Source organism: Lepisma saccharinum, chromosome 1 (assembly GCF_977018435.1).
Source record: "Lepisma saccharinum chromosome 1, izLepSacc3.1, whole genome shotgun sequence".
In the NCBI taxonomy this organism is placed as follows: domain Eukaryota; kingdom Metazoa; phylum Arthropoda; class Insecta; order Zygentoma; family Lepismatidae; genus Lepisma; species Lepisma saccharinum.
In genome coordinates, this window is record NC_139229.1 from 21,915,887 (window position 1) to 21,943,608 (window position 27,722).

General features: G+C 36.6%; 1 protein-coding gene across 2 annotated transcripts in view; it reads left to right on the forward strand.

Moving 5' to 3' along the window:
• The window catches only part of LOC145993601 (uncharacterized), a 48,128-nt gene that overhangs the window by 16,570 nt on the left and 3,836 nt on the right, over positions 1-27,722 (forward strand). For both annotated transcript variants that reach the window (XM_083129454.1, XM_083129452.1), the window contains exons 2-11: positions 7,066-7,211; positions 7,926-8,133; positions 10,917-11,093; positions 12,176-12,308; positions 15,021-15,177; positions 19,740-19,913; positions 20,325-20,397; positions 21,356-21,405; positions 25,055-25,156; positions 26,038-26,163. In XM_083129454.1, coding sequence (XP_082985580.1) covers positions 7,077-7,211; positions 7,926-8,133; positions 10,917-11,093; positions 12,176-12,308; positions 15,021-15,177; positions 19,740-19,913; positions 20,325-20,397; positions 21,356-21,405; positions 25,055-25,156; positions 26,038-26,163 — 1,335 coding nt within the window. In that variant the 5' untranslated portion in view covers positions 7,066-7,076. The remainder of the gene's footprint in view (positions 1-7,065; positions 7,212-7,925; positions 8,134-10,916; positions 11,094-12,175; positions 12,309-15,020; positions 15,178-19,739; positions 19,914-20,324; positions 20,398-21,355; positions 21,406-25,054; positions 25,157-26,037; positions 26,164-27,722) is intronic.

The window sequence follows — 27,722 nt, forward strand, 5'->3', positions numbered from 1 at the left end:
GCGTTGCAAGTGGATCGCAATAAATGGCTATTATAATGCCATGAAGGTAAAACATATATGAAATTAGTCAAGATTGACTTTATACGGTATTTACAGCATTTACGTATTTTTTAAATTTTAAATCAGGGAACGCCGGGCTTATGGGCGTACTATAACGCTACACCACTGATTTTTGACATGAGTGCTTTAGCACAAACATAAATTGTATTAAAAAAGAAAACATTAAATAAATGACCATGTAAAAACTTTTCTTAGTCTTTAGGTACAGTCAACGGCAAAAATAATGGTAGGCAAATTGTCCACCGCTAATTTCATTAATTTTTTGTTCTACACAGGGACGTAGCTAGGTTGATCAGTTTGGGGGGGCCCAAACGTTAAATTTTTTCTATCAAACTATTATAAATTAACAAACTATTTATACACCATATAGGCCTATACTGTATACATACATTATATATGTATGTGTGTGTGTGTGTGTATATATATATATATATATATATAAAAGGAGCAAGGGCCTCCTCGGTGGCGCATGGTAGCATCGTCGCTTTTAATCAAGGGGTTCTGGGTTCGATACCCGGTAGATGCTCATGTGGTTCGGATCCCACTTTACACTGTAGAATCCTGATTAGCCTTACTGTGTATAAAGTGGACTTAAAACACCAACTCAATCAATCAATAAATTGGAAAGGAACATCATTTTCTTCTAGAACCCAACAGTCTAGGGATATACTCTCGCGAAATCCACAGCCATTATTCGGGAAACTAAATGCAGAATGAATTCATTAGCTTAATGGCTGATACACCAAGAACAATGTTCTTAGTCTTTAGATTTGTAAATTTGCTGGAAGAAAATTGAGAAGTAGATAAAACCCCTTTCCGTGGTTTTAGATATGAAGGACTGGAACCAGGTTTAGAAGTATTGGCAACAGTGCAAATATGAAATGTGTGCGTAATGAGTTCAAGCTAGGCATCTCATGTATACAGTTCATACCAGAATCGAATCCGGTATCTCTTAGTTCAAGGGCGGGCCCGAGTCTTCTATGGCATCTGATTGTTCACTTGGGAAATGATGACGATAACAAATTATATGCACACGTCTAATTTCTTAAAATTAATCTTATTTATGTGTGGAAAACTGAATATATGATGGCACTGGATAAACCAAAGTTCCCACACGCTCACATAATTACGCTCTCGTCTTTGGTTCGGCAGGTTCAACAAACTGCCCAGGTTCGATTCCCAATGAAGGCACATCGTTATTCGGATCTCACTTTAACCTGTAGGTCCAGTCCCGATTAGCCTTACTGTGCATAAAGTGGACTTAACCACCAGTTCAATTAATCAATCAATCGAAAGGTTCAAGGTTCGATCGCTGGTGGTCAGGCCGGTAGCCAGAATTTGATTTCGGAAGTGGCTTATCCCTTATCGGCAGCCGCCATCTAAAGACGAAGAGGTTGGGGGAAGGAGTAAATGGGCTAAGATGAATTTCTTGATATATTACAACTTACCATATACAATATGTTTAATCCTGTTAATGAAGTAAATTTAATTACTACTACACATTATTAAAATCAGATATTTGTAGGATTTCGGGAAAGGACTGCATCCCCGAGCCCCTTCTCAGGGTATGTGCCTGCTTGTATTAGTTCTAAAATTTCTGTGCTGTTCCAACATCGTGAGGACAATTTGGGAAGTACTTGAAAGCGATATGGAAGCAAATTCTGCTCTCGAAACTACGTATGGGACTCGATGTGATGACCACGCGCAACCGAATGAAAGAACTCTTTGCATGCCTTGTCCCTCAATATTAATTTTACTGGCTAATTGTAAGTTTTTCTCGGCCTCCTCGATGACGCAGTGGTAGCGTCGTCGCCTTCCAATCAAGGGGTCCTCGGTTCAATACCCGGTGGAGGCACATAGTGGTTCGCATTCCCGATTAGCCTTACTGTGCATACAGTGGACTTAACACACGAACTCGATAATTGGAAGGTTTTAGAAGAACTAAACATGGCTTTTTATGCATCGTACAACTTTGCTTCTTTTCCCCCTACTTTTACAGTTTTTCTTCCTAAGAATTCCACTGAGTATAACACGCTACGAAACCATAGGTCCAAGGTTCGGACATTGGACAGGTATGGTTGTATCATGTCTGTCCCATCGCCATTCCTTCGGCTCATCATTCATCCTCATCGTCGCATTTAACCCAAAAGGTAGAAAAGCGGCGTAATATAGAAATATATAAATTATTGATTTGGTTTATTTTACTTCGCTTTTCTGACACTTTTTGGCTAATCGTGAAGATGAAGATGATGTGAAATTGATGAGAGGACCATCATAAAGAACACACGCCCAGTCCGGGATTCGAACCCAGGACCACTGGCATCGTAGTGCACATTGTTAACCACAGCACAACAAATAGAAACAGAAAATGCTTGATAAGTAATTTGCTTCTCCATAACTCCTGATTATATTATATAAGTATTATTCGCTGTATTGATTGATTGATGTGTTGTTTTAAGTCCATAAGTCCACTTTATGCACAGTAAGGCTAATCGGGACTGGACCTACAGTTTAAAGTGGGATCCGAACCACTTGTACATCCACCGGGTATAGAACCTGGGACCCCCTGATTACTAGGCGACGACGCTACCACTGCGCCATCGGGGAGTCCCCTATTCGCTGTATGACTAGAGATTAATTATATTTGTATGTCTAGCCAACCTAGCCACCTAAGCAACAGCAGCTTCCGCATTTGCAGGTGGAGGCTAAATGAAGAAAAATCACAGAAAGTCAGAAAAATATACAAATTTTGTAACATAATATTCATAGAGCCTACAGACGGCTGTAAAAACAATTGCTACATACCTAGTTTCCTTCCTTAATTGAAACGTGTTTTATCCTTCATTATACATGAGATCAACCACCCTGGGAGTCGAACCCAGGATCTTGTGTGTTAGTCAGACTCTCTTTTAGAATGCCAATATGTTGGATATTTGGTCGATCAGTCGATCCTGATCCATTGTCTCCAGAGGAAGACAATCTGGCAGCTTCTCATTCGACATTTTACTCGCGATGTAGGAAAACGAGATCACAAACACTTCGTGATGCTATCTTTTCGCGTTTACAGAAGTTTACACCGCTCGGACCACAAATCCTACTTCAAACTATCTGACAGATATCAACTGTCCACCCATCAACAGATGAACCGACCGCTTCGATGTTTCTCCGAATTTTCAGAAAGTGGCCTTTCCCCTCCTTTGCAGGGCAGGTCATTAGCAGGAGGGTTGAGTGCATGTGAGAAGAACCGCTGTGTCATTCATTCCCGCGCTGAAAAAGGGACAAGCAATAGAATTCTGTTCTTGGAATTTGAAACGCATGGGGATATATTTTCTGAACCATAAAATAATTAACCCAGAAAGTTCTAGCCACCCGTAGCTAAATCCTCCTGTTTGTGTCGTCCTTTCGGCGCCCGTGGTGCCAGTGCAGGGCCAGATGAAGAGAAAGTGCGGGTTTTGGGGGATCCTGGGTCTGGTGTGCAGCAGGGAGGAAAAGTGCATTTTCAATAGGTCTCAGACTTCCCTGACCGGGGCGGACCACAAAACCATTAACTGCATCCTCTGCCAATACATCTGTTCGTGTTCACAAGCAAGAAAGAGGGAAATAGGAAAGAAATGCCTTGCTTGGGTTCGTGCTACTGAAAATTGAAGAAGTGTTTCAAACTGCAAGCAAAAGTTACTGAAGAATTATTTTGCAATATTTGTCATCAAAGTAAAATTTCCAGCAAATACAGAATAGTTTCCCGGGGCCACGTGGACGTTTGCCGGGGCCGGTGCCCCCGCGTGCCCCTCCCTAACGACGTCCCTGGTTCTACATCTTATGTTGTTTTAAGGAAATAAACTGTGTTGGTTCGAAGAAGGCATTGTTCTTTGCTTATTGAAGTCATTATTTCAATTCGTTGTTTTCATATCGTGTAATTCAGACCGAATGAAAATGGTGGTGGACAATTCGCCTACTGTTTCTTTCGCCGTTGGGTGTACATTATAAAATTCCTGGTAATTTATATCTTGAATTGTTCATGAAAATCCAGATTTTTATACTTGCATAGCGTCCTATCAGCCACTGTACACTGTGCATTTTTTTATTCCCAGGTAGTAGGAGAAGGTAGACAACAAAGTATGCATATTGAAATTATGAGAGAGAGAGCTCGACATATCTTGCCCAGCACTATGCATAGATATTTTCGAATTTCTTTGTTCCTTATACACTCACTTAACCAATAACTTACCTTCTTCTTTCCATATTCCTTTTATTTTATAGAGTTTAGCTTCTTTTATAACCAGTGATCAGAATGAGGGGTGATGGTATCCCCCCCAGCTAGCAAAAATTTCCCAAAACATCCCTTCCCAGCTGCCTCATTGTCACCATGTTAAACCATCGGAGCATCTCCCAGCTAAGCCCAAGGTTCGACCAAACATCCCCCAGCTAAAATTTTCCACTTCAAGCGTTGGTCATAATAATATTGTGCACAGCACTGCACCGGATAGATTGTACAGTATTTAAGTGTTAACGGTGATAAATGCAGTGGGATCGACTGGAGCAAAACGTTGACTGTTCAGTCAGCCCAAACTCAGAAAATTTTCGACTGACGGAGTACACAAAAACATACAGAAGAAAACGATAGATGTGAGTGACATTGAATAATCGAGAAAAAAAAAGAATCGAAATTTAGTCAAGAATCGAAGTTATGACTTCTGGTTTTCGAGTGCTCTACACTAAAATTAATTTAATATATTCCAGAATATCCATTTCCTATTACTATTCTTATTTTACCTCGCTTTTCTACCTCTTGGATTATTCGCAACAATGACGAATGATGAAATGAATGGAATACCAAAAATGATCCATCCACGGAGCAGAGGTGCCACCACGAATTTTTGACTGGGGGGGGGGGCAAGTACTTGTACCAGGATAAACATACCACCACCACCAACAACAATAATAATAATAATAATAATGACTATTATTATTATTATTATTATTATTATTTATTTATTTTTATTTATTTATTTAATAGAAGATTCCAAATACAGCGTTAGCCATTTTACATTTATTATAGTAGTAGTAGTATTAGTTATCCTCATAAATTACGCAAAGAGGGGGTACAGAAGTCGGTAGGTACTAAACCATTTTTTTGGAACAAACGATTCGAAATATTTCTTCAACACCGTCAATTTCACATTAGCTAATAATGGAAAACAAGCACACAAACTGTATTTTTGAATGGCAGAAAATGAATGATAAATGCATTCCGTAGATAATAATTTTTGTACATAGGAACATGTATAACTTTTATGCCTTACACATAGGAAACATGGAGCGACATAAAATAAGAAAATATATATGCAACATGCTAACATTATACGTGTATGTATTGAAAGTGTATTCAATACATATATACAACACATTATTTAAATACATTACATTACAGAAAACAACTATATTGCGAGCGAAGCGAACAAGAAAATTTTTAGATCCAAATTTTGCAATTTGTAATAATATTGATTTACATAATAGGGCACAAATAACTTCACTGGACGCCATGGCATTCCCTCTTATACAACTGCCCCTTAGCTAAGGTTCTGAACTTGACGAAAACGAGAAGAGCAGGCCTTGCGAGCGAAGCGAGCAAGAAAATTTTACGAAATGTATTTTAATTTGCATAAAATTTGAAATCGAATGGAGCAATTTCTCCTCTGCGCCCCCTTTGCCGTCAATGTTTGCACCCCCTTGCCCCCCTATTTGCCCCTAATAAAATAATATCGCTGGGTGCCAAGGCATTCTCTCTCTCAACGTTTTTCATTTAGATCATTCGGCGCCCATGACTGACTCGAGCCATCACCTAGCTACGGCTCTGAACTTGACGAAACTGAGACGAGCGAAGCGAGCAAGAAAATTTTACGTAATGTACTTTTATTTGCATAAAATTTGAAATCGAAGGGGCAATTCTCCTCTGTGCCCCCCTGCAGGTGCCTTAGCCGTAAATGCTTGGCCCCCTAGATTTGACTTTCGTCGAAGGTTGGAGGGGGCAATGCCTCCCTGCCCCCCTGCCACGGAGCGGCCAAAGGCATTGAGTGGTTCTTGCCACTGAAGATTTTATTAGGTTGGTTGGTCTTCGTACACTTCTTATTATATGTCGCTTTTCTTCCACGTTTGACAAATCGCAACGATGAGAATGAATGCTGATTAGATGAAGGTGATGTATGGACACTCATATCCAGTGTATTCAATGATCTCTTTCGTGGTATGGTTCAAGGCCTGATTGAAACGACACTTTATTTCAAAGAAAGTTCCGAAAGATCAGTTCCCCTCTGACAACCATGGAGCCCAGCAAATCCTCTCCTCAAACTTTTCCCACCAATAACGTCCGTTTTAGGAACTGACAGCTCTTCTCAAGTCCACGTGGAGTAAATTAGATGTTGCGAAATTAGTTTCTTTGGAAATTTCTTAACTTGAGGTTGCGGTTGAGTTATCTTTGCTAGGTTGTACTATTTTAATACAATGTGGAGACCTTGTGAGTATAACGTCACAGTGAATGAATGAATGATGTCTATACACTGCAAGTACGATAAAAGTGACAACAGCACATTTCAGAAAAATAGGTGCTGGCTCGAAACAAGATACGCGTCCATTCGGGTTCCTCTCGACCTATGTCAAAGATACCGAACTGGCGTTCGAATCAGGACTGAAACTTTACACATTTGCTCTTGGTTAATGGAGGTACTGTCTTACCATAGGTAAGTGACGGAGTGGCTGTTCGAAGTTGTCTCACGCTTGACCTCAGTTGCCCATGAAGAAATGCCCCCCCCCCCCCCCCCCGTTTGTGACAAATGGAAAGTTGCTGTGATGGGACTCCAGTTGTGTGCGTCCAGGGGTATCTGGACAGTATTCTTGCTTTATTTGTATCCTTTTTAGTTTGTGAAGACAGTCTTGTATAAATCGTGTATGTCCTCTGATTTTTAAGCCCTGTACATTACAAAAACGAATAAATAAATCCTTCTTTTTCAGGTGTTCCTGTAATGGCGAAAGAAAACAACATATTCTTATCAGGCCTCCAAGTCAGCTTGGATGATCTGCCGAAAGTTCCTATAACTAAGTATCTGTTTGAGAAAATTAGAAAGCATTTACCAAGGACTGGAAATTCAGCATGGATTGTAAGTATGTTTATTTTATTATGATACATTAAAAATCTTCCACAGCAATGGGACCAGATCGAGTTAAATTGCATCACAAAATTTCCAAAGTCAGAAAAATGAAAGCATAGCTGTACAGTAGATAGGTGTAGCTAACTGGGGGAGGAGACACTCATCCCTATCCCAGAAAGTTTCAGGTTTGTTAAAATTTACATGTAAAGTGTGTTTTTGTTTACTTCCTTGTAACCTGAGGAGCAAAGTAATAAAGAATATTGTAATGCTCTTGATTGGCTCATTCCCAAGCGACATGTGTTGCATGTTGCTTCAGTCTGAAATCTCCCTAACAGTTATTTAGCAAAATAATCTATGATGCTATTTTCATGGCTTAGAAAACTTTTTGAATCTGTCCCCTGCCCCAAGTTATGCCCAGTATGATAGATACTTTGAAGTCACTGATCTACAAGCAATGCTTAGAAAACAATTTGTGGGTGCTCCTTTTTATTTTGTGTCACTATTTTCTGTTTCTATGTACAAAAGAAAAATAAGCAAACAAACTATGATCAGAAGCTTTTTGCATGTTTGGATTAATATGCGCAATTTTTTCACAATTTAAAAGAAAATCCAAATGAAAAATTTTCTGCAAAACAATAATTCCTGCAAAAAATTTCAGAATTCAAGGAATTCTCAATCTAGACACCCTGTTATTACATCTGAGAAAATCTAATTTTTCCATAGACTGATACAGTAAATCGAAGAAGTGTGACGTTTTCTGAAGTAGAACCATTGTCAAAGAAAGTTGCAAGCGCTCTCACTAAACGTGGATTCAAGAAAGGGGATATCCTCTATTACATAACCAAGGAAATGGCTACGATAGACTTGTTCATTTTGGGAGCATGGTGTTGCAATGGAGCAATCAGAGGTGGTTGTCCAGTTGACAGACCAGGTTAGTAACCATTTAAGCAATGCAATTAATTTCTGAACTTATAGTTAAATTATTTGATGTGGTTGATTGAAATGACACAATTGCAACACAAATTAAAAATTAGGTGGTTTTACCATTTGGCAACCTTATAACTTGAAATAATTATAATTTCCAGAGTATGGCATGAGAAAGAGAAGCTAACAATTGAGTGGCCTATAATCAGCTGTTACCAGTCTTGTGAAAGTTACTTTTTAAAAGTAGGCTAACTGTGTTGCAGTTACACTTAATTTGCTCAAAAAGTAACAGTTATTGTTTTAATGTTACTTATTTACAGCTATGATTACTATAAAATTTAACTAACTCTTACAAATTACTTTATTCTAGAAAGAGCCATGGTAGCTCAGTTGTTAGGGGATCTGACTACCAAGTGAGAGACTTGGGTTCGATCCCCAGCAGGGGAGAACAGGGATTTTATCCACCTGTTCAAGTAGCTCCAGTGCTCACCCAGCATCATATAAAGTGGGTACCCGGAGGAAACTCTGGGGGTAAAGGCAGCCCGGGGGTGTGGTGCTGAACAAATCACCTTCACCCATGATCAAGAAAGTGTGGAGCTGTAACTCCACACCCCCTATATGCCTTCATGGCATGGTGCAAAGCACAGGAGAGCACTTTACTTTTTTACTCTACTTTATTCTAGACAAGTTATAATTAATAGAAAATATTACATGCATGAACTGCATGCAGGCTCTACTTTTGTTCTTACTGATGTGATCACATAAAATTAAAATAAATTTTGAATAAATTATAATCAGAAAATTGAGTCTTTGTAGGTGTGTTTCATCTACATCACAAAGTGTTGGATTGTAACTTCGAGCAGCCATGATTGAGGCCAGTTGTTTTAATCATACGGAATTCAAGGGTGCAAGTGGGAGATACTAACAGACATTAGTAATTTAAAACAAACATGCAGTTGGTGCAGATGTAACAAATGCTACGTAGTGGATATTTCCATGAAAACAACAAATAAAATTGGCCGCAAACATGGTGCCTGTGCAGATACTGATGTCACATGAAACCCACCTATGGGGGATATTCACCGGATGTTTACATTTCTGTGTTTCCTTGGCGCGGGCGGGAACTTTACTTCCGGTTTTGAATAGAGTAACATGGAGTTCAAAGGTGTAAAGGCAGTGTCTTAAGAAAAGGTGGCAATCATTGTGTGGCTTTTGGTTACAACATGAGGTTGGGAACAAATACTTTTTCTCAGGTATCTATGCATAGTTTTCATACAGATCCGATATGGAAAAATCAGTGGATTCAGGCAGTAAAGCGAAAAGACTGGACACATACGTGAGGGAATAGGCTCTATAGTCGACACTACATCACCGGAGTAATTCAAATGAAAATATTTTACATATCGCACACGTGTTAACTATATTTAAAAATTGAAACTGTTTATAATCATCCAGAATTCCAAAAATTATAATTTAATAATCAATATAAACTTTATTAGTAAATGTTTTACTAACGTCTAAAGTATTTTCTTGAACGACACTTGCAAAAGTTAATAATAAAATACAATAACTGTGCATTTCAGTATTGTAACTGTTGTGCTGGATATGCACTCGAATAGCATTAATAAATAAATAATAATAATAAATTTAGAATAAAATTTGGTTATTTCATTAGTTTAGTAATTATTTATTGTATAACATTTATAACAGTTGTAATTATTATTATTTCTACTATTCTACTTTTATTACTGGCTTTTACCCCCTACACAAATTTCTGACGACGCTCTCTCTAAGCCCTATGAAAGAATTGAAGGGGCTGTGTTTGACTAAACAATGTCGAAAATTATACATTCTACTGTTGTAAAATTGAAGTATTTCAATGCTTATAATTTACAAAAGCTTTATTTCAACCTGCAAGTTAACCTGTGTTAAGTCCTAACACAAAACTGTTAGTAGAAGATCAACATTGTCTTGGAAAAGACTACTATTTTTCTGTAAATCTTTATCCAAAGGATCCAGGAAATTGCCAATCTTTTCTAGGGACCTTTGTTTCTCTATATCACTCAACAATTTCAAGTGATCCATTTTGTATCCGATCTTTTATAAGAAAATAAACTCGGTTTCGATCTGTATGCCACTTGTTTACATTGAAAAATTGCCCAAACTGGAAGTTCTTTCCCCAACATCTATAATCGAATTGTCTGATCGATTCTTTTTTGTTTACTCAGGAATAACCCTCATACTTGAGAAAATTACTGCATACAAATATTTGCTCCTAACATGAATATACAAGGAGTGTTCCAGTCAAACAGGAACATGTTTTGATGTAGGAAAAAGATACACTTATCTCCTACAAGTCATTTATATACATCTGAGTGTGTTCTGTTATTTTTAAAAATCTGAAGTCCCTGTTTGACTTGAATGTTCCTTGTATGAATACTAAAATTTAATTTAATTTTTTTTTTTTTGCAAACAACAACTTTGTCCATTACAGTTGGCATGTACAAAAGTAATTATTAATTTCAATTTGGTGACTTACGGATATAGTTTAATTTTAAAGTAGTACAATTGTTGTACAATGAATATTATGGGTTCAATACTTTCATAAGGTATGGGCGTGTGAAATTAACACTGAATTTGTTATTTCACTAAATTCTTATCTAAATTTGCACATAAAATTAAAACAATAATTCACATTATTTAATCAGTATTTTAGGGAAGAAAAATTATGGACACACACAAGTACCAAATCATCCATTTTATGTATTTTTATTTCATGTATCTTTGCAGAAGACCAAACTATACTCATGAAAGAAAGTAATGCACGCTTCATTGTATGTGACAAGGAAACCGAATCATTAGTGAAAGCAGCTATATCAAACTTGGAATGGAATGTAAACTTATTTTCCATAGACGATGTAGAGGGAGCTATACCTCTGAAAGAACTGCTGAAGGATGATGGTAAAGGTAAGCTCTACATTTCAAACATGCTCATCATATTAAAAACAACATTTTCAAATTATTTTCTTGAATTTGAACTGATTGGGGTTTTGTCTCACCTACCTGTAACTTCTTCATGATAGATTCATGAAAAGTTTTTTTTAATAAGATATTTGATATATTATGTAAACAAATACTGCATTTCTTAATTTGCAGTATAATTCCATAGTGTTTTTCTCACACAAAAATTTAAGAAATATAATTAGTGTTTGTTTATGTATTTTCTTGTTTTGAAATATAAATGCAACAAATATTTACAATATTGAGAAGAAAAATATTTGGATTTGTGCTTTCAGGAAATTTAAATCTGTGATTAGTGGAGATTTACTACCTGATATTGCAACTACATAAAGTAATTGTCCTCAAAATAGTCTTGAAATATCTATATTGATAAGATTTTAATTAAGTAATTCTATGAATAACTGTTTAAAATAGGTAATATTTGAAACATATTTGCATGTTTAAGCATTCTATTTTCTTCTATTTCTGTATTTAGAATTAGCATGAATATTCTACACATTACATGAATATTCAAGAAAATTACAATTTGTTTCAAGGAACACATACTCCTCTGATAAGCGAATATGGAGATTATATAATGAAGTGAATATTAGGTGGAGAATGTTTGAACTGTGAGGGCGGAAAAGGGGGGGGGGGTGCTTGTATGGTTTAACATGATGACAATGAAATGGAATGTAAAAAATGTTTCTTACGAAAACAGTACCTGAGATGTTTTAGGTGTTAGCATGGTTCTTGTAAGTACAGTTTCTTCTACTTTTAACTACTCTTAACACTACTTTTTGAAAGAGCACATCCTCTCTCAAGCACCACACAGTGTTAGAAAATGTAGGAACACTAGTCAATGGATAATATTCAATTAACAATTTGCATGCTAATAAATAACATTTGTCACTAATATTCAGAGGTCTAATACAATTTCCACGATTTTTTTCTTTTTTTATATAAATTTAATCATATTTCTGCATGTTTGAAAACAGAAAATGGGGGTAACTAACAAGTAATCAAGTTTGTTTTATGTATATTTTAAGCATTCAATGAGAACCTAGAGGTGGATGTTATGAAAGACATAATTTACCTACCTACCACAAGTGGCAGCACAGGTTTGCCTAAAGGAGCCCAATATTCACATTGTCATCTGATCTCTGTCTTTCATGTTGGCCCGTAAGTATTCTATTGGAAACTCTGCACCAACTTGTAAAGTGGGCTCATAATTTACAAACACTTATTTCTTGAACATATCACATGAATCACTTTCCTTTTTGTAATTTGGTTCTATTGCAAGTATGAGCTTGGATATTGGACTTCATTGCCATTATTTAAAATTGCATTTCCACTCTTTATTACTTTCTTTTACCATCAAATTACAAAATAAAACATAACACTTCAGTATAATACAAATTTCTTGTACGTGTATGTGGGCTGACTGAAAAATTTTGAGCCTAACACAGAAAATGGGTAGTTAGACAAACCAAATGATATTTCCGATAATGTACTACTCCTCATTAGTGACATGTTCCATGCCAGTATTCGGAAAGTTACTTTTGAAAAGGTTAACTGAGTTACAGTTAGTTGCTTAAAAAGTAACTAGAGTTAGTTTTTTATTTATTTATATATTTAAAAGTGTTTTTAAACTGCCGACAACAGTTATTCAGCCTTAATACGGCAGTATTACAAGGTTACATATTACAAGGTATCCAAAACCACAGTACTGGGCAAGAGAGAATTTCAAAATATTTAGCAAACATAACCTAAAACTACAAGAATTTTAAAAATGCATTAAAGAAAATACAATTGTTACATTTCAACTATAGAACTATGTATAAAAGATTTCTTAAATAATTATCCTTATATATGAAGTTAAAATTGTTTTAACAACATTATCAATATCTATCTCACGGTATTCAAATTATAACTGTTTTTGAGATACAGAAGATACTTGTTATTTTTGTAGTTCTTATCAAGACATAATAATTCGCTATTTCCTCTCAAATTGTATGATTTCACCTTAAGCCATATCATACGAAGGAGTTTTGGTACCATATAATTTCTCTCCAAGATTCCTTCGATATAAGATATAATTTACTTTTCAGCTCTGACATCAAGTCTGTCTATTTCTAGGTGATTCAGCAGGTTATCATACTCATAATAGTATTTGAATAGCTTGAATTTGTAATGTATAAATGTGGTTACTTTCTGCTGGATATTTTCTTGTAAACAAATTACACAAATCGGGAGATTTGTTTCGCATAAAGAGTGTGACAGAGAGAAATACATTTGCTGTGCAATTTCAAGTGCTTATTAACCAGAAAATCATAGTGTGCTTTATCAATGAAGGTAAGAATGCCATTTTAAACTTACACCTTGAGTTCTCTCTGAGACGATTACATAAACAAGCAAAAATGATGGCTAGGGTCATCCTGATTCCTTGGTTTGCCACATGAGTATTGTAATTCACTGTTATGCCAATAACAATGGTGTTTATTATTATTATTATTATTGCATCCAAAGTAAAGATCTGTCGCGTGTCATTTCAAGAAATTGGGTTCTCATTTTGATCTTAAACGAATAGCACTTACTAAAATATATTACTTTTTCAAAATTTCCAGAAATGCTGAATAATTGCAAATAAGCAAATTCTACAAGAAATGTTTTTACTTCCATTTTTAATTTATCGGGAATTGAGATAAATTAAATAACATAGAAACAATTACATTGTTTTCCATTCACATGTACACTTGCTAGCTATCGTCTTCCTTCAGTTTCGTTCATAGTAACAGTACCATCTTTCATAAAAATACTGAAATATTGCAGTATGTCTCATTTCATTTTAATTCAGTATTCTAGTAAAGTAAAAACTATCAGATTCTGCTTACACAATGGGGAAAAGGCCACAAAGGAACAAACTACAGAAAAAAAGACACACTTCACAGCACACAACTGACAATGGCAAACTGTCAGAAAGAGAAAAGAATTCTCATCCTAGAAGCTTATCTTCCCACTTCAGGAAAATCCACACCTCTTTTGAGGTATGCAGATCACTTTGGAATTGAGGACAATGAAACGAAAGATGAAACATGTGATAAACCTGTCACCATGAAATGCCTGGCACCTGGAGCCTACCTACTTTCCACCAACAGGAACAACTTTCTCTATTTCCCTTCATCTGTTGTTTGCAAAAATTAATGTAACAAAGGATGGACTTTTGTATTGCATCAGAGACTGAGTTCTGGTTCAAATCGCCAATAATTTACATATCAACTTGTGTTGTACAGTAACTGTAAAAGTAACTGGGGAAAAAGTTAGCTCTGTTAGTTACTTTCTTTAAAGTAACTATTTACAGTTACATTTCCTCAAAAAGTAACTGTTACTCATAACTAGTTACTTCCAAACACTGTCCCACGCTCATGTATCTAATTTTCTGCTGCAGGCTCTTGAAGTGAACACGGTGCAGTGATTTTTTTGAAAATGAAGAAATTAGAGTATCTTGCTGTGATCAAATATCTTCATCTCTAAGAAATGTCACCATCAAAAATCCACCAAGATATGATCAATAAATATGACAATGCACCTTCACATAACATATACAAATGCTTGGTACAAGAAATTAATCGGGCAAGGGAGACCAGCAACTGCCACTACAAAAGAAAATATGGACTTGTTCTGGACATGATCATGTAAGATCACCGGTTGTCCAAATAATAATAATAATAATAATAGAAACGTTAGAAACATGAACATGGGGCATGATACTAATGAAGAGTGGTACATTATCAAAAATACCATTTGGTTTGCCTACCTACCCATTTTCTGTGTTAGGCTCAAAACTTTTCAGTCACCCCACATATATCCTTGCATTTTGGTTTATAATTACAGATACATATTTGAGCCACGCCCCACGTTAATTACCTTCAGTAACTTCCATTTAGCTGGCCTTTTGATGGGACTAATGAACCTTACGGAAGGCGTTCCACTATACACAATGCCTACATTCTCTGAGCAAAGATTTCTTGAAGCTGTACAGGAATATAAGGTAATTTCTTCATTCTTCTAATACTGTGTACCATTGTAAAACCAAATCCTTAGTGAATATTTAACACAAACATTTAATTTCATCCTTAAAAGCAAACTAAATTTTGCTGCAATTTTGTCTTGCATGGTTTTGAATTTGGGTTCTTACATTGAAAATGTAAAAATGTTAGAGGAAGACATAAGATAGGGTTGTAAGGAAACAAGCTTGCAAGAGGAATGTAATAATAATTAGGTATCAGCCTACCACTTTGAACGCATACCATATAAATGATGATATTCTTATGGACTCCCTCTGAAATCAATGGGTACCTGGGAGCAACCCTGAGGGGGATGGGGGTTAAAGGCAACTGGAGTATGGTGCTGATCACATCACCTCTAAAATGGGCACGATCGAACGTGTGGGGTAGGGTGTATCGAAAAAACTTTTTTTCGAAATGTTAAGGTGGTTAGTGGGGAAAAGTGGCCATTTGTGACCAAAAACACGTCTGATTTTTTTCAGATTTTTTGGAGGTCGTTTAGGTGGCACGCATCGACCTTGAAGTTTTGATAGTGATTTGGTTATGCAACACGCACAACAATTTCACAGAAATGTCATTATTTGGCTATTTCATGTGTTTTTTTCTGAATTATGGTCGTTTATTGCTTTGTTTATGGCAAATATGTTACATTCGTGCCTTAGGGGTGGTTTCCTATGCTGTTTACGTATGCTTTTAATCAAAAATTGTCAATTTGAGGCTAAGAACTCCATATTTTTCTATTGATGGTTTCCAATTGGTTTCGACTGTGTTTTATTCTAAGGTTTTCCCATATAAAAGAGTAAATAAAATATTTTGCCTTTCTAATTGCTAACAGTTCCTCAATTACTGTCCAGCCCTTCGCTTATTTTCATAGCTTATTATGCTTTGAAAATAACCCAGAGCTCACCACGAGGAGGTGGCTGGACTGCGAGCTCCACCCACCCAAATGATGTTGGCAAACATAATTTTACTAAGGGGCAGGCCAAGATTTTCTTCTAGTTTTCTCCTTGAACTTTATAGTCACTCTTTGTTCGAAATGTCGGCATATGTTCTCTAGATTCGAATTTCGCTTTGATGTAGCCATCACGTGCGCTGGCACCGAAAACGGAAGAAGCAGCCTCTGTGATAATTTTCACAAGTCGCTCCACTCCTTGTGTGTGGCAGGGGAAGTCTTGAATTTCCGCTATATTTTTGTTTTTATTGTAGTCATCTACTTCTTCATTTGTAATATTATTGGCCAACGTAGGCTCGTGGAGGGAGCATGAAGCCCAATCAACCATGTCATAGTATTGGTCTGCATTAAAATTGATGGTTGGTAAAACAAAAGTGCAAATTCTTTTGATTTTTTTTCAATCCTCTTGCTTTATTAATTCTTTGCCAACCAAAACTTCTTATTTCTGGGATTTTGTCGGTTATTAAAGTCAGCAGGAGATTTTCAGGATGGGCCAAGAATGAGTTTTGTTGAATGACCCTATTAACCTTTTGCTGCCCAAGCGTCTCGATCGAGATACCCAAAAGTAACCCTCACGGGACCAAGCGTCTCGATCGAGATGCTGTGTCAAGGTCCTAGTTTTATAACTTTTCTATTTTTGGCTAGAATTTCGATTTTATTTTTTTATATTGTTCCTAACACATGTATTTAACAGAAATGGTTTTTTGCATTTTTTTTGTCTTCATGAAAATGGAGGGGGAAAGGCGGGAAAAGGGACTTCTCTTTTGCTTCTCTTTTTAAGGTGCGAGGACATTTTTTGGGTGAATTGACAATTTTTTACAATAATTTTTGGGGGTTTTCTCCCTTCGCCCTCCATATATACACCAAATTTGCATAAATTTTGCATTTTGTGCATTTTGACATTTTTTTCGGGGCGGGGGGAAACAATTTTTTTAAAGAAAAGTATTTGATGGGATTTCCCCCCTTTCCCCCTCCATATGTACGCCGAATGTGCATAAATTATATATCGTCTGAATCTGTGATTCATTCTGCGTACAACGGTACATCTTTCATATCTCTAGGGCATTTAGCTTCTGAGCTATAGTTATTTCAAGGTACCGCTGCATTTTGTAGCTTGAATCAGTGGCGTCCTGACCATTCCTTTTGGGGATACAACTCAAGTTACATTGGTCATACGACAATGATGCAAATATTTTTCTGTTTCTTACATGCCAGCGATAATTTCTATGTGTATTTTGAACTTTTCATATCCTTTTTTTCGGGGGGCGGGGGGGGCGAACCCCCATTTTAAAAAAAAAATATTTTCAGGGGATTTCCCCCTTTCCCCCTCCATATATACGCCGAATGTGCATCAATTATATATCACCTAAATCTGTGATTCATTCTGCGTACAACGGTATATCTTTCATATCTCTAGAGCATTTAGTTTCTGAGCTATAGCCATTTCAAGGTACCACTGCATTTTGAAGCTTGAATCAGTGGCGTGCCGACCATTCCTTTTGGGGGCACAACTCAAGTTACATTGGTCATATGATGATAATGCAAATATTTTTGTGTTCCTTACATGTCAGCGATCATTTCCATATGCATGTCGACACTGTCATGTACTTTTTTCTTGAGGGGAGGGTGGGGGAACCAAATTTTTTTTTCTGAAATTTTGGAATTTTGAGAGTTAGCCACCTCCCCCCGCCACATATACGCCGAATATTCAAAAATTTCATATAGTCTGAATCTCTGGTTCATTCCGCGTACAACGGTATATCACTCATCTCTCTAGGGCAATTAGCTTCCGATCTACACTCATTTAATTGAAACTCTGCATTTTGCTCAAAATCGGCTTGGGCAACCGAGGCTTACTTCTGAAAAAGGGCTTGGGCAGCAAAAGGTCAATCAGATCTCTCAAGTGGTGTGGGAGAAATCGGGACAAGTGGATCAAATTCCAGAGGTGTCGGGCTCCGTCAGTTATCGATGGTTCCTTCTTGATCCCAAACCACACCGGTGCATACACCTTCATTATGTAGTATGTGGAATTTGATCTACTTGTCCCGATTTCTCCCACACCACTTGAGAGATCTGATTAATAGGGTCGTTCAACAAAACGCATTCTTGGCCCATCCTGAAAATCTCCTGCTGGCTTCAATAACCCACAAAATCCCAGAAATAAGAAGTTTTGGTTGGCAAAGAATTAAGAAAGCAAGAGGATTGAAAAAAAGACAAAAGAATTCGCACTTTTGTTTTACCACCCATCAATTTTAATGCAGACCAATACTATGACATGGTTGATTGGGCTTCATGCTCCCTCCACGAGCCTACGTTGGCCAATAATATTACAAATGAAGAAGTAGATGACTACAATAAAAACAAAAATATAGCGGAAATTCAAGACTTCCCCTGCCACACACAAGGAGTGGAGCGACTTGTGAAAATTATCACAGAGGCTGCTTCTTCCGTTTTCGGTGCCAGCGCACGTGATGGCTACATCAAAGCGAAATTCGAATCTAGAGAACATATGCCGACATTTCGAACAAAGAGTGACTATAAAGTTCAAGGAGAAAACTAGAAGAAAATCTTGGCCTGCCCCTTAGTAAAATTATGTTTGCCAACATCATTTGGGTGGGTGGAGCTCGCAGTCCAGCCACCTCCTCGTGGTGAGCTCTGGGTTATTTTCAAAGCATAATAAGCTATGAAAATAAGCGAAGCGCTGGACAGTAATTGAGGAACTGTTAGCAATTAGAAAGGCAAAATATTTTATTTACTCTTTTATATGGGAAAACCTTAGAATAAAACACAGTCGAAACCAATTGGAAACCATCAATAGAAAAATATGGAGTTCTTAGCCTCAAATTGACAATTTTTGACCAAAAGCATACGTAAACAGCATAGGAAACCACCCCTAAGGCACGAATGTAACATATTTGCCATAAACAAAGCAATAAACGACCATAATGCAGAAAAAAACACATGAAATAGTCAAATAATGACATTTTTGTGAAATTGTTGTGCGTGTTGCATAACCAAATCACTATCAAAACTTCAAGGTCGATGCGCGCCACCTAAACGACCTCCAAAAAATCTGAAAAAAATCAGACGTGTTTTTGATCACAAATGGCCACTTTTCCGCACTAGCCACCTTAACATTTCGAAAAAAAAATTTTCTTCGATACATAGTGTGGGGCCTACCCGCACATCCCCTAAATATGCCTTCACGGCATGGTGCTATATGCATGGGGAACTTTATCTTTTTTATTACCTTTACCTCCCTCTGTAAATGATATCATAATTTGTGGTGGGAATAGAAACTGTGAATGTGATGACCTGCATAATTGAAAATGGGAGAGAAAAGAGAAGTGAATGGTGCAAAATTCCCAACAAAATATAATTAAAAGTAACAATTATACAGTTTGAAATTATAAATGAAATTAAATATTTTGAAATATGCTTATAAAATTGAAATAAAACTGAATTAAAACAGATTAACTTTATTTAGACTCACAGTTTTCATTGAACATTAATAGTAATTTGAAAGTGTGTTCAAAATTCTTAGTGTTAAATTTATGACAAATGTTAATGTGCAGTTTTATCTTCATTTTTTAGCCTTCTTTCATTGGGGCTTTTCCATTTATTTTTGTGTGGCTGAGCAAAACGGCAGAGACAGAAAAATATGACTTAAGCAGTTTAGATACTTTCTTCAGTGGAGGAGCACCACTGAGCATTGACTCTCAAAAGGACTTGTTCAAAAAATTTCCAAATTTAAAGGAAATTCAACAGGTATTTCTAGTCAAATACATTAACTCTATAATGCTCTAATTTCTGGATTTTATTAGTAATAATATTTAACTTGCAACTTTAAATTTTTCACAGAAATTTCTATTGGATCCTTGGGAATTCAAAATATTTCCTGTTGTATCTAATGGTCCATGAAGAAAGTCATCAAGCTCAATAAAATCAACTGTTATCATGAACTACTTGCTCAATGATTTCCAAATGAGATTCAATTAATTTTCATTATGTTAGCATGCTTTTAAACTAGAGCTTGAGTGAAACTTGTAGAAGTATGTAAAGATATAAAAAGATGAATGAACTTTTACTGCAGCATCATTCTTATTGAAATATTGTTGTTTCAATTTGATAAGCTAACCTAATTGTGCTACAAAGTATATGTGTGTTCATTTATTTCAGGTGTACGCAATGACCGAGTGTCTTGGAATATGCACAAGCAACGTGGCGAAGAGTGTATATGGAAAAGATGTAGGTAGGTTTAATAATAATGTTGGAGAGGAGTTGGGATGTTTTTCAAAAAACTTTCTGAACATTTTGGTACTAGCCAAATTAATATGTTTTAAGACAAATGGAAAAGTACATATACGAGGGGAGACTGATAAGTATTGAGTCTTACCCAGAAAAAAATGAGCTAGGAGACTGAAGTTTGCAGGGTGTACTGGTCAATTCTTCTATATGTCATGGTGCAAAAATCGACTTTCTATGATTTTAACTTCTCTTTGTCTTTCAGGTCCAAAGTGAAAATAGCAGCACCTCTAGAAAAGCTCTCCAAAGACGTCATCATGTTGCAAATCGTTGTCACATTAGGTGTTTTTTAAGATGGGGGAACAGATAATAGTCAGATCGAGCCAGGTCAGCAAATAGGGTGGATGGGGCAACACTTGAAAGCCTAAGGAGGTCTATGTAGCCATTGTTTCACCTGCATGTGGCGAGGCATTGTCATGCAACAGAATTATGTCTTTGGAGAGCTTGGTGCTACCATTTTCACTTTGGACCTGAAAACAAAGGGGAGTTTAATCATAGGAAGTCTATTTTTGCACCATTACATATAAAGCATTCCCCAGTACACCCTGTAAATTTCACCCTCCTAGCTCAATTTTTTCTGGAGGCTCAATACATATCAGCACCACCTTGTATGATTAAGCTACAAAGATCACTAATCAAATTATAGTGGGAACTTGATTTTAGGGATCCAAGGTGAAAAGAAAAATGCATCAAATGTAAAATCTGAACAAAATTATAGAATTTTGCTCTAGTGGAACCATGAAAATTGAGTATAATGTGGGAAAATGAAAATTCAGGACTGCAGAATTGTGGTTCCCCTGTATTACCAATTTATAGGGTTAATGCCCATAAATTTAACTTTCTTAATACATAATTATTACTACTACTATTATTATTATTTCATAATTGTTTCTCTCTTTTTTCAGCGATCCCCTTCAACTCAGCAGGGATGTTAATTCCCAATGTAAAAGCACAGGTATTATAAAAATGTTGTTCACATAAAACTGTTAAGAGATAATTGTAATTAAAATAATTTTAAAGTGCTGTTGTGTGGCAAATATTATGATTTTCTATATTTCAATCTCAATTATCAGACATTTTCTTCAGAAAATAGATGCAATCACATAAATACAAGGAAAGGGAAAAGGTAAAGGACAGAAAGCATGAATATCTGATCAGAAATTATGTCCTGACCTTACTTTTGCAGTTTTTCGATTGTGTGTTATCCAAGGAACCGTGAGAGAAAAAAAATAATGCATGAAGATGTACAGAGTGCCCGAGAATTCCCGTATTCTTGCATGTTCATGTTGCAACTGTGTTGAAAATTGGCTAGTATTCTTTAATTTTCAACTTTACATTCAGGTGGGGTCAAGTCAATGTTAAAATCAAATGGGGTCAGATCAGGCGAAGGAGTTGACCAAGAAACAGGACCTCCTTGTCCTATCCACTGCTGAGGGGAAGTCTGATATGGTGAGCCGAGGGACACCCCTCCTGGCAAGAAACCTTGCTGCCTGTGATATCTTCAGAATAAACTCAAGAGATATTCGAGTGGATGCAACACAGCTTCTTACGACACCATCATGCTTGCATCGATGCTGGGGGCCATCATTTTAAACTACTGTAATATTTTCATCGTAGGGTGCTACCATACACTGTAGTAATGACAGTATTAAATTTACAAGCCACATCTTGCAGCTGTGTTATTCCACTGTCACATGCAGCCCCAACTAGTTTTGGCTTATAACTTTTTAATTATGTGTTTCCAGACTGGGTTTCCTTATCTCATATTGGAACTTCGGTCAGTCTCCAACCACCCTGCTAGTTTGATTCTTCACAGAAACACACTGTATATATCTAATTATGTAATATAACCTAGGAGGGGACTTCTCAGATGCCCTGTATAACCCAGGAAAATTTTATAACATTTTGCTTATTGGTCCCTGAAAAAGTAAACTGTATATAGAGAGAAAATATAAACTCTGGGAACACAGTTTTTGACATGTTTTAAGATGTGTGAGGCTACCAACCAGGTGAGTTCTGGAAAGCTCGCGAACCTTTCCAGATAGTTGATGATGAGTCGATAGCCCCAGAGAATCGGTTCATCATGCTTTATGTAATTTTGCATGTTTATGAAAATCTCTGGTAATTGAACTTTAAATATACAAATCCACAATATATGCCACACATGAAGGTACATAATGTGCAATGATATGGATTTTACTAATAACTGTAGTGTGGAAGTCGTCCCTGGGTGCCAAACGATCTAAATGAAAATAAGTTGTAAAATTGATTCATTGATTTGTGGTTTTAAGTCCATTTTACACACAGAAAGGCTAATCGGGACTGTTAGTAGGAATTACACCAAAGAAGCGCCTGAAGAAAGGCGCCATACCTACAATGATAATCCCAGTTACACGACCTTAGTGATGATAACAGTGTTCTTTGCAAGACGTGTAAAGTTAGGATTGCCAAATGTGTATTTTTTTATTTATTTATTTATTTTTACAGACATCTCGCAGTTCACTTTTCTTGGGATGGGTAGGCTATGCTATATTCTTTAAAGGTGATTTTGCTCTGTAAAGGTACTCAACAACAACAATTTGAAAAATATATAATGTACTAGGTTTAAAACGATTTCATTTCCGGAAGGGAGAGTGTGGGAATGAGGGAGTGATCCGTATTGTGCAGACTAATGAGGCTATGGTGACTGGACACACTCAGTATAATCTTCTGTGGACTTTGTGCTGTGTCCTGTTCGTGTGCATTTGTGATTGTCATCACTTTCAGCTTATCACCTTTCATTCTCTCTTCGCGATTAGCCAAATGTGGCAAAAGGCGAACAGTTGTGGAAATAGTGTGGATAAGAACTTTTTCTTCGTGTGTGAAACCAAACTAAAGACCACAGAAAAGGAGTGGAAATAGTATATAAGTGTGAAAGAAAGAAGATGCCGAAAGAAAGTGTGTAAAAGAAGAGGACTGGACTAAGTTAGAAGGAAGATGAGTGAAAATCATATAAAATTTCAAATTGTATATCTACAGTAATGTCCTAAGGGATCATTTTGACCTGGGACTTCTAGCTGTGTAGCATGTTATGCTAACATCACCTCCATATCCTTAACAGTAATCAAGATACAGAATTGTTCAATTTAGCTAATAGCACAAACAATTGTGGGTTACGAGGGTCACTATTTATATTTTGAGCCTAACAATGAAAAAACAGGAATTTGGCATTGAAAACTGCTTTATTGTTTTTCGAAGTATTCTCCTTTATGGTCAATACACTTTTGCATTAGTTCGAACCATTTGTCAAAGCAGTTTTTCCAATCTTCTTGAGACACCTCCATAATATGGTTTTTGAACGCATCAACGGCATCTTCCGCCGACGAAAATCGTTGTCCACGCAATTTATTCTTGACATTCCGGAACAAGAAGAAGCCATTGGGTGCCAAATCAGGACTGTACGGCGGATGACCCATCAATTCGATTTTTTGACTGTTCATAAAGTCGGTTGTTAGACGAGATGTGTGACAGCTGGCATTGTCTTGATGAAGAATGATCCGACGGCTTTTGTTTGTTTTCCGTATTTGACCGAAGACCTCTGGCAAACAAATTGTTGTGTACCATTCACAGTTGACCGTTCAACGTTCCTCTAAAGGCACAGTTGCCACATGACCAGTTTTCCCGAAAAAAAAAAACAGGCCACCATTTGTTTCGATGTGCTTCGAGCACGAAAAACTTTTGTTGGATTGGGTTCATCTTGAAACACCCATACAGTCGACTGTTTACGTTCCGGCTCATATGCATATATCCATGATTCGTCACCTTTTACAATCTTATATACATCTTTTGAAGCACCACGATTGTATTTATTGAGCATTTGTTTGCACCAATTGACGTGAGCGTCTTTTTGAGTTTTTGTCAAATTGTGTGGGATCCAACGAGAACATACCTTTCTCACAGCTAAATGATCATGTAATATTTTATATATGCTGGTGGAACTAATGCCTATGGTTGCCTCAATCTCACAGTATGTCACATGACGATCTTGCGGTATTAGGTTTTGTAAAGCATCAATGTTTTCTTGAACAACAACTGATTTTGGACGACCTTCGCGAATCTCGTCGGTGAGCGAATGGCGGCCACGATTAAATTCGTTATACCAGCGTTTCACAGTGGCAAAGGATGGGGCTTCATCGCTAAATGTGGAAGTAAGTTGATCGATGCACTCTTGTCTTGATAATCCACGTCGAAAATCGTAAAAAATCATCGCACGAAAATGTTCACGAGTTAATTCCATTTTATTGTTGTCGCGCAATCTCCAAGGCAACATAAACAACACAAATCAAGCTATTGACAAAACATTTGAAGTACGTTATGGTCAATAATGCCAGACGATTCCGTGCAAACGTCAAATCGCACCTAACTTCAATCAGTGTTGCCAAGGCTCAAAATATAAATAGTGACCCTCGTAAATAACATTTTTGTAACTATGTTTGTATCATTAACAAAAGAAAGCATGTTTTAATTCTTTCAATAATTAAACAAAATATATTTTTGTAAATATTGCACCAATTGGTTATGGATATGTATCATTCTGAACTGGATCACACATCTGATGCTTTCAGGTTGTTTGTTTAGAAACAGGGAAAAGTTTGGGGGCCAATCAGCCAGGAGAACTCTTGATTCAAGCACCACACCAAACTATTGGCTATTTGAACCGACCCAAGGTAAGTTTTTATTGAGTTTGTAACATACTGCACATATTTTTCACAAAATTAAGATATTTTCAATATTTATTTAGTGTTGCTTTTCTGCTACTTTTCACTAATTGCAACGATGATTGATTGATTGATTTGCTTAATTTTACTTCACATTTTGTGCCACTCTTGGCTAATTTGCAAAGATGGGGATGAGTGATGATATGATAAAATTTATGGACACTCACAAACATCCATGCCTGAGACAGGTTTTGAACCCGGGACCCCTGGTGTCGTAGCACGATGTGCAATTGCGACGACGAGGTTGAGTGATGATTAGATGAACGGACACTCACAAAGAATACCTGTGCCAGGTGCTAAGACCCAGAACCTAGGAACTTCGGTGCCGAGATTGAAAGTCACCCACTTAACATGTTTGGCCACAGAGCCACCCTGATATTTTAAATATATTACAGAGCTGTCATTGTTCTCGCAGGTATACAAATTAAAGAAATGACTCAAAATGTTCACAATCAACAGGTGTTAAAATTTGAAACGAAGAGTACAGTGGATTCCAGTTTAATATTTTTCAGTGGACCAAGGTGAAAAAACTTTAAATATGTATAATCAGACAATTTTACATGTTGCTATGTTGGGACCATAAAAATTGAATGCATAATGCAGGAAAATGTAAAATATGGGAACTTAAAAGGCTTCCACTGTATGTTCAAGGATGTCTGTTCTTGGAGTGCTCAAAGGAAATTATATAATTCCGTGAAACAGTGCTCCACTTGAAAATTCATGTAATGAATCTGGATTATTGCACAGTAAATATGAAAAATGTATATTTTATTGTATTATCAACGTCTGCGAGTAACACATAATTCATGTGAAATACTCCTTACTGACAGGCAACTGAAGAACTCATAGACAAGGATGGTTGGCTACATACAGGAGACGTTGCATATTTTGACAGCAAAGGCTTCCTATACATTACTGAAAGAGTGAAGGAAACATTCAAACACCAAGCCCATCATGTAAGTATTCAGCATTATTTTTTCAGGTTTTAAATAAAGTTTAATTCATTATCTAATAATGAAGTATGCAACTATTTTACATAAGTGTCCATTGGTCATGGGTAGAAAAGTTTAAAATGGACTTAATCAAATACAAAGTTTAGTAACTTCTAAATCATCATCTTAGCATTTATCGTGTCCTCTTCAGTCCAAAGACTTAGAAGTTCGGATTGTTTCCACATGGTGTCCCCACTGAGTATGTGATCATCCACTAGCTTTCTTTCCTTCTGGTTTCGTCTCCAGCACACATTTGTTTAGGCTTGTGATCTTCCTCCATTCTAGCAACATGTCCTAACCAATGTATTGCCTCCAACTGTGCTTGGAGCCTGAAAATTTTCACTTGGTGATGGATTTTTTAAATTCAGTACCAAAAATATATATTTTTAAATATTTTAGAGATTGGTTATGAAATTTCCATTACTTTCTTTTTTAAATAACAAGTACAGTATGTGTTTTTTAACCCGAGATCAGTCGTGCTCGCTGTAGTCACGTTGTCGGTCGAGGGTGAGCACGGCGCTCACCCTTGCTTTTCAGGCATATTTCACCCTATTTTAATTTTTTAAAATTTAGGTTTTGTACTTGTAATGATCTGTTTATTATAATCCTTCTTATTCATTACATTTTTGTTTCAAATGTTTATTTGTTTTTAAACAGCGTAATATAGTTCGTCGAAGACAACAAGTCTCAGCATTAACAAAAAGCACATGCTCCTCTGAGGTAGTTTCATCTGATATGATACAAAATCACTGCGACACTTTTTGAATTTTCTATTAACAGGACAAGAACATAGGTACGAAAACTCACTAGAAACAGAATCGACGTATTGACCAAATAATGCACAAATGTAAATAAAAAAATATATAATGTAATCGGTTGCGTGCGAGTTCTGCGCTCACTCTGACAACACTATTTCCACAACAATGGTCTCTCTAATAATGCTGTTTATGTCATCTCATAAAAATGCAATCACGTCGCTCATGAAACTCTAAAAGTCAGCTCGAGAGCACCACAGGCCAATATTTTAAATACTGTTAAAATGGCACTTCCTTAAAATTTAAAGTGAGTGCGGCACTCGCCCGCGACCAATTGCGAGTTAAAGTTGAAGTGTTTCCTGTATCACACATAACAGTTGGGCTGAAAAGTTCGTAGGCTAACATAGTAAAAAATATTTGTTTGACAAAATTTGATTTTATTATTCAATATAGTTGCCTTCGAGGGCGATACAACGATTATAGCGGTCACACAATTTTTCGATGCCATTTTTATAGTACGATTTCTCTTTAGCCTCAAAATAGGCCTCAGTTTCGGCGATTACCTCTTCATATGTGCTAAATTCCTTTCCAGCTAACATTCTTTTAAGGTCTGCAAACAGGAAAAAGTCACTGGGGGGCAGATCTGGAGAATATGGTGGATGGGGAAGCAATTTTATTACGGTTGAATATCGCTAAACATTGCTCCGAATCATCAAAACGTTGTTGCTTTTGATTGATTGTGAGCACGCGCGGCACCCATTTTGCACA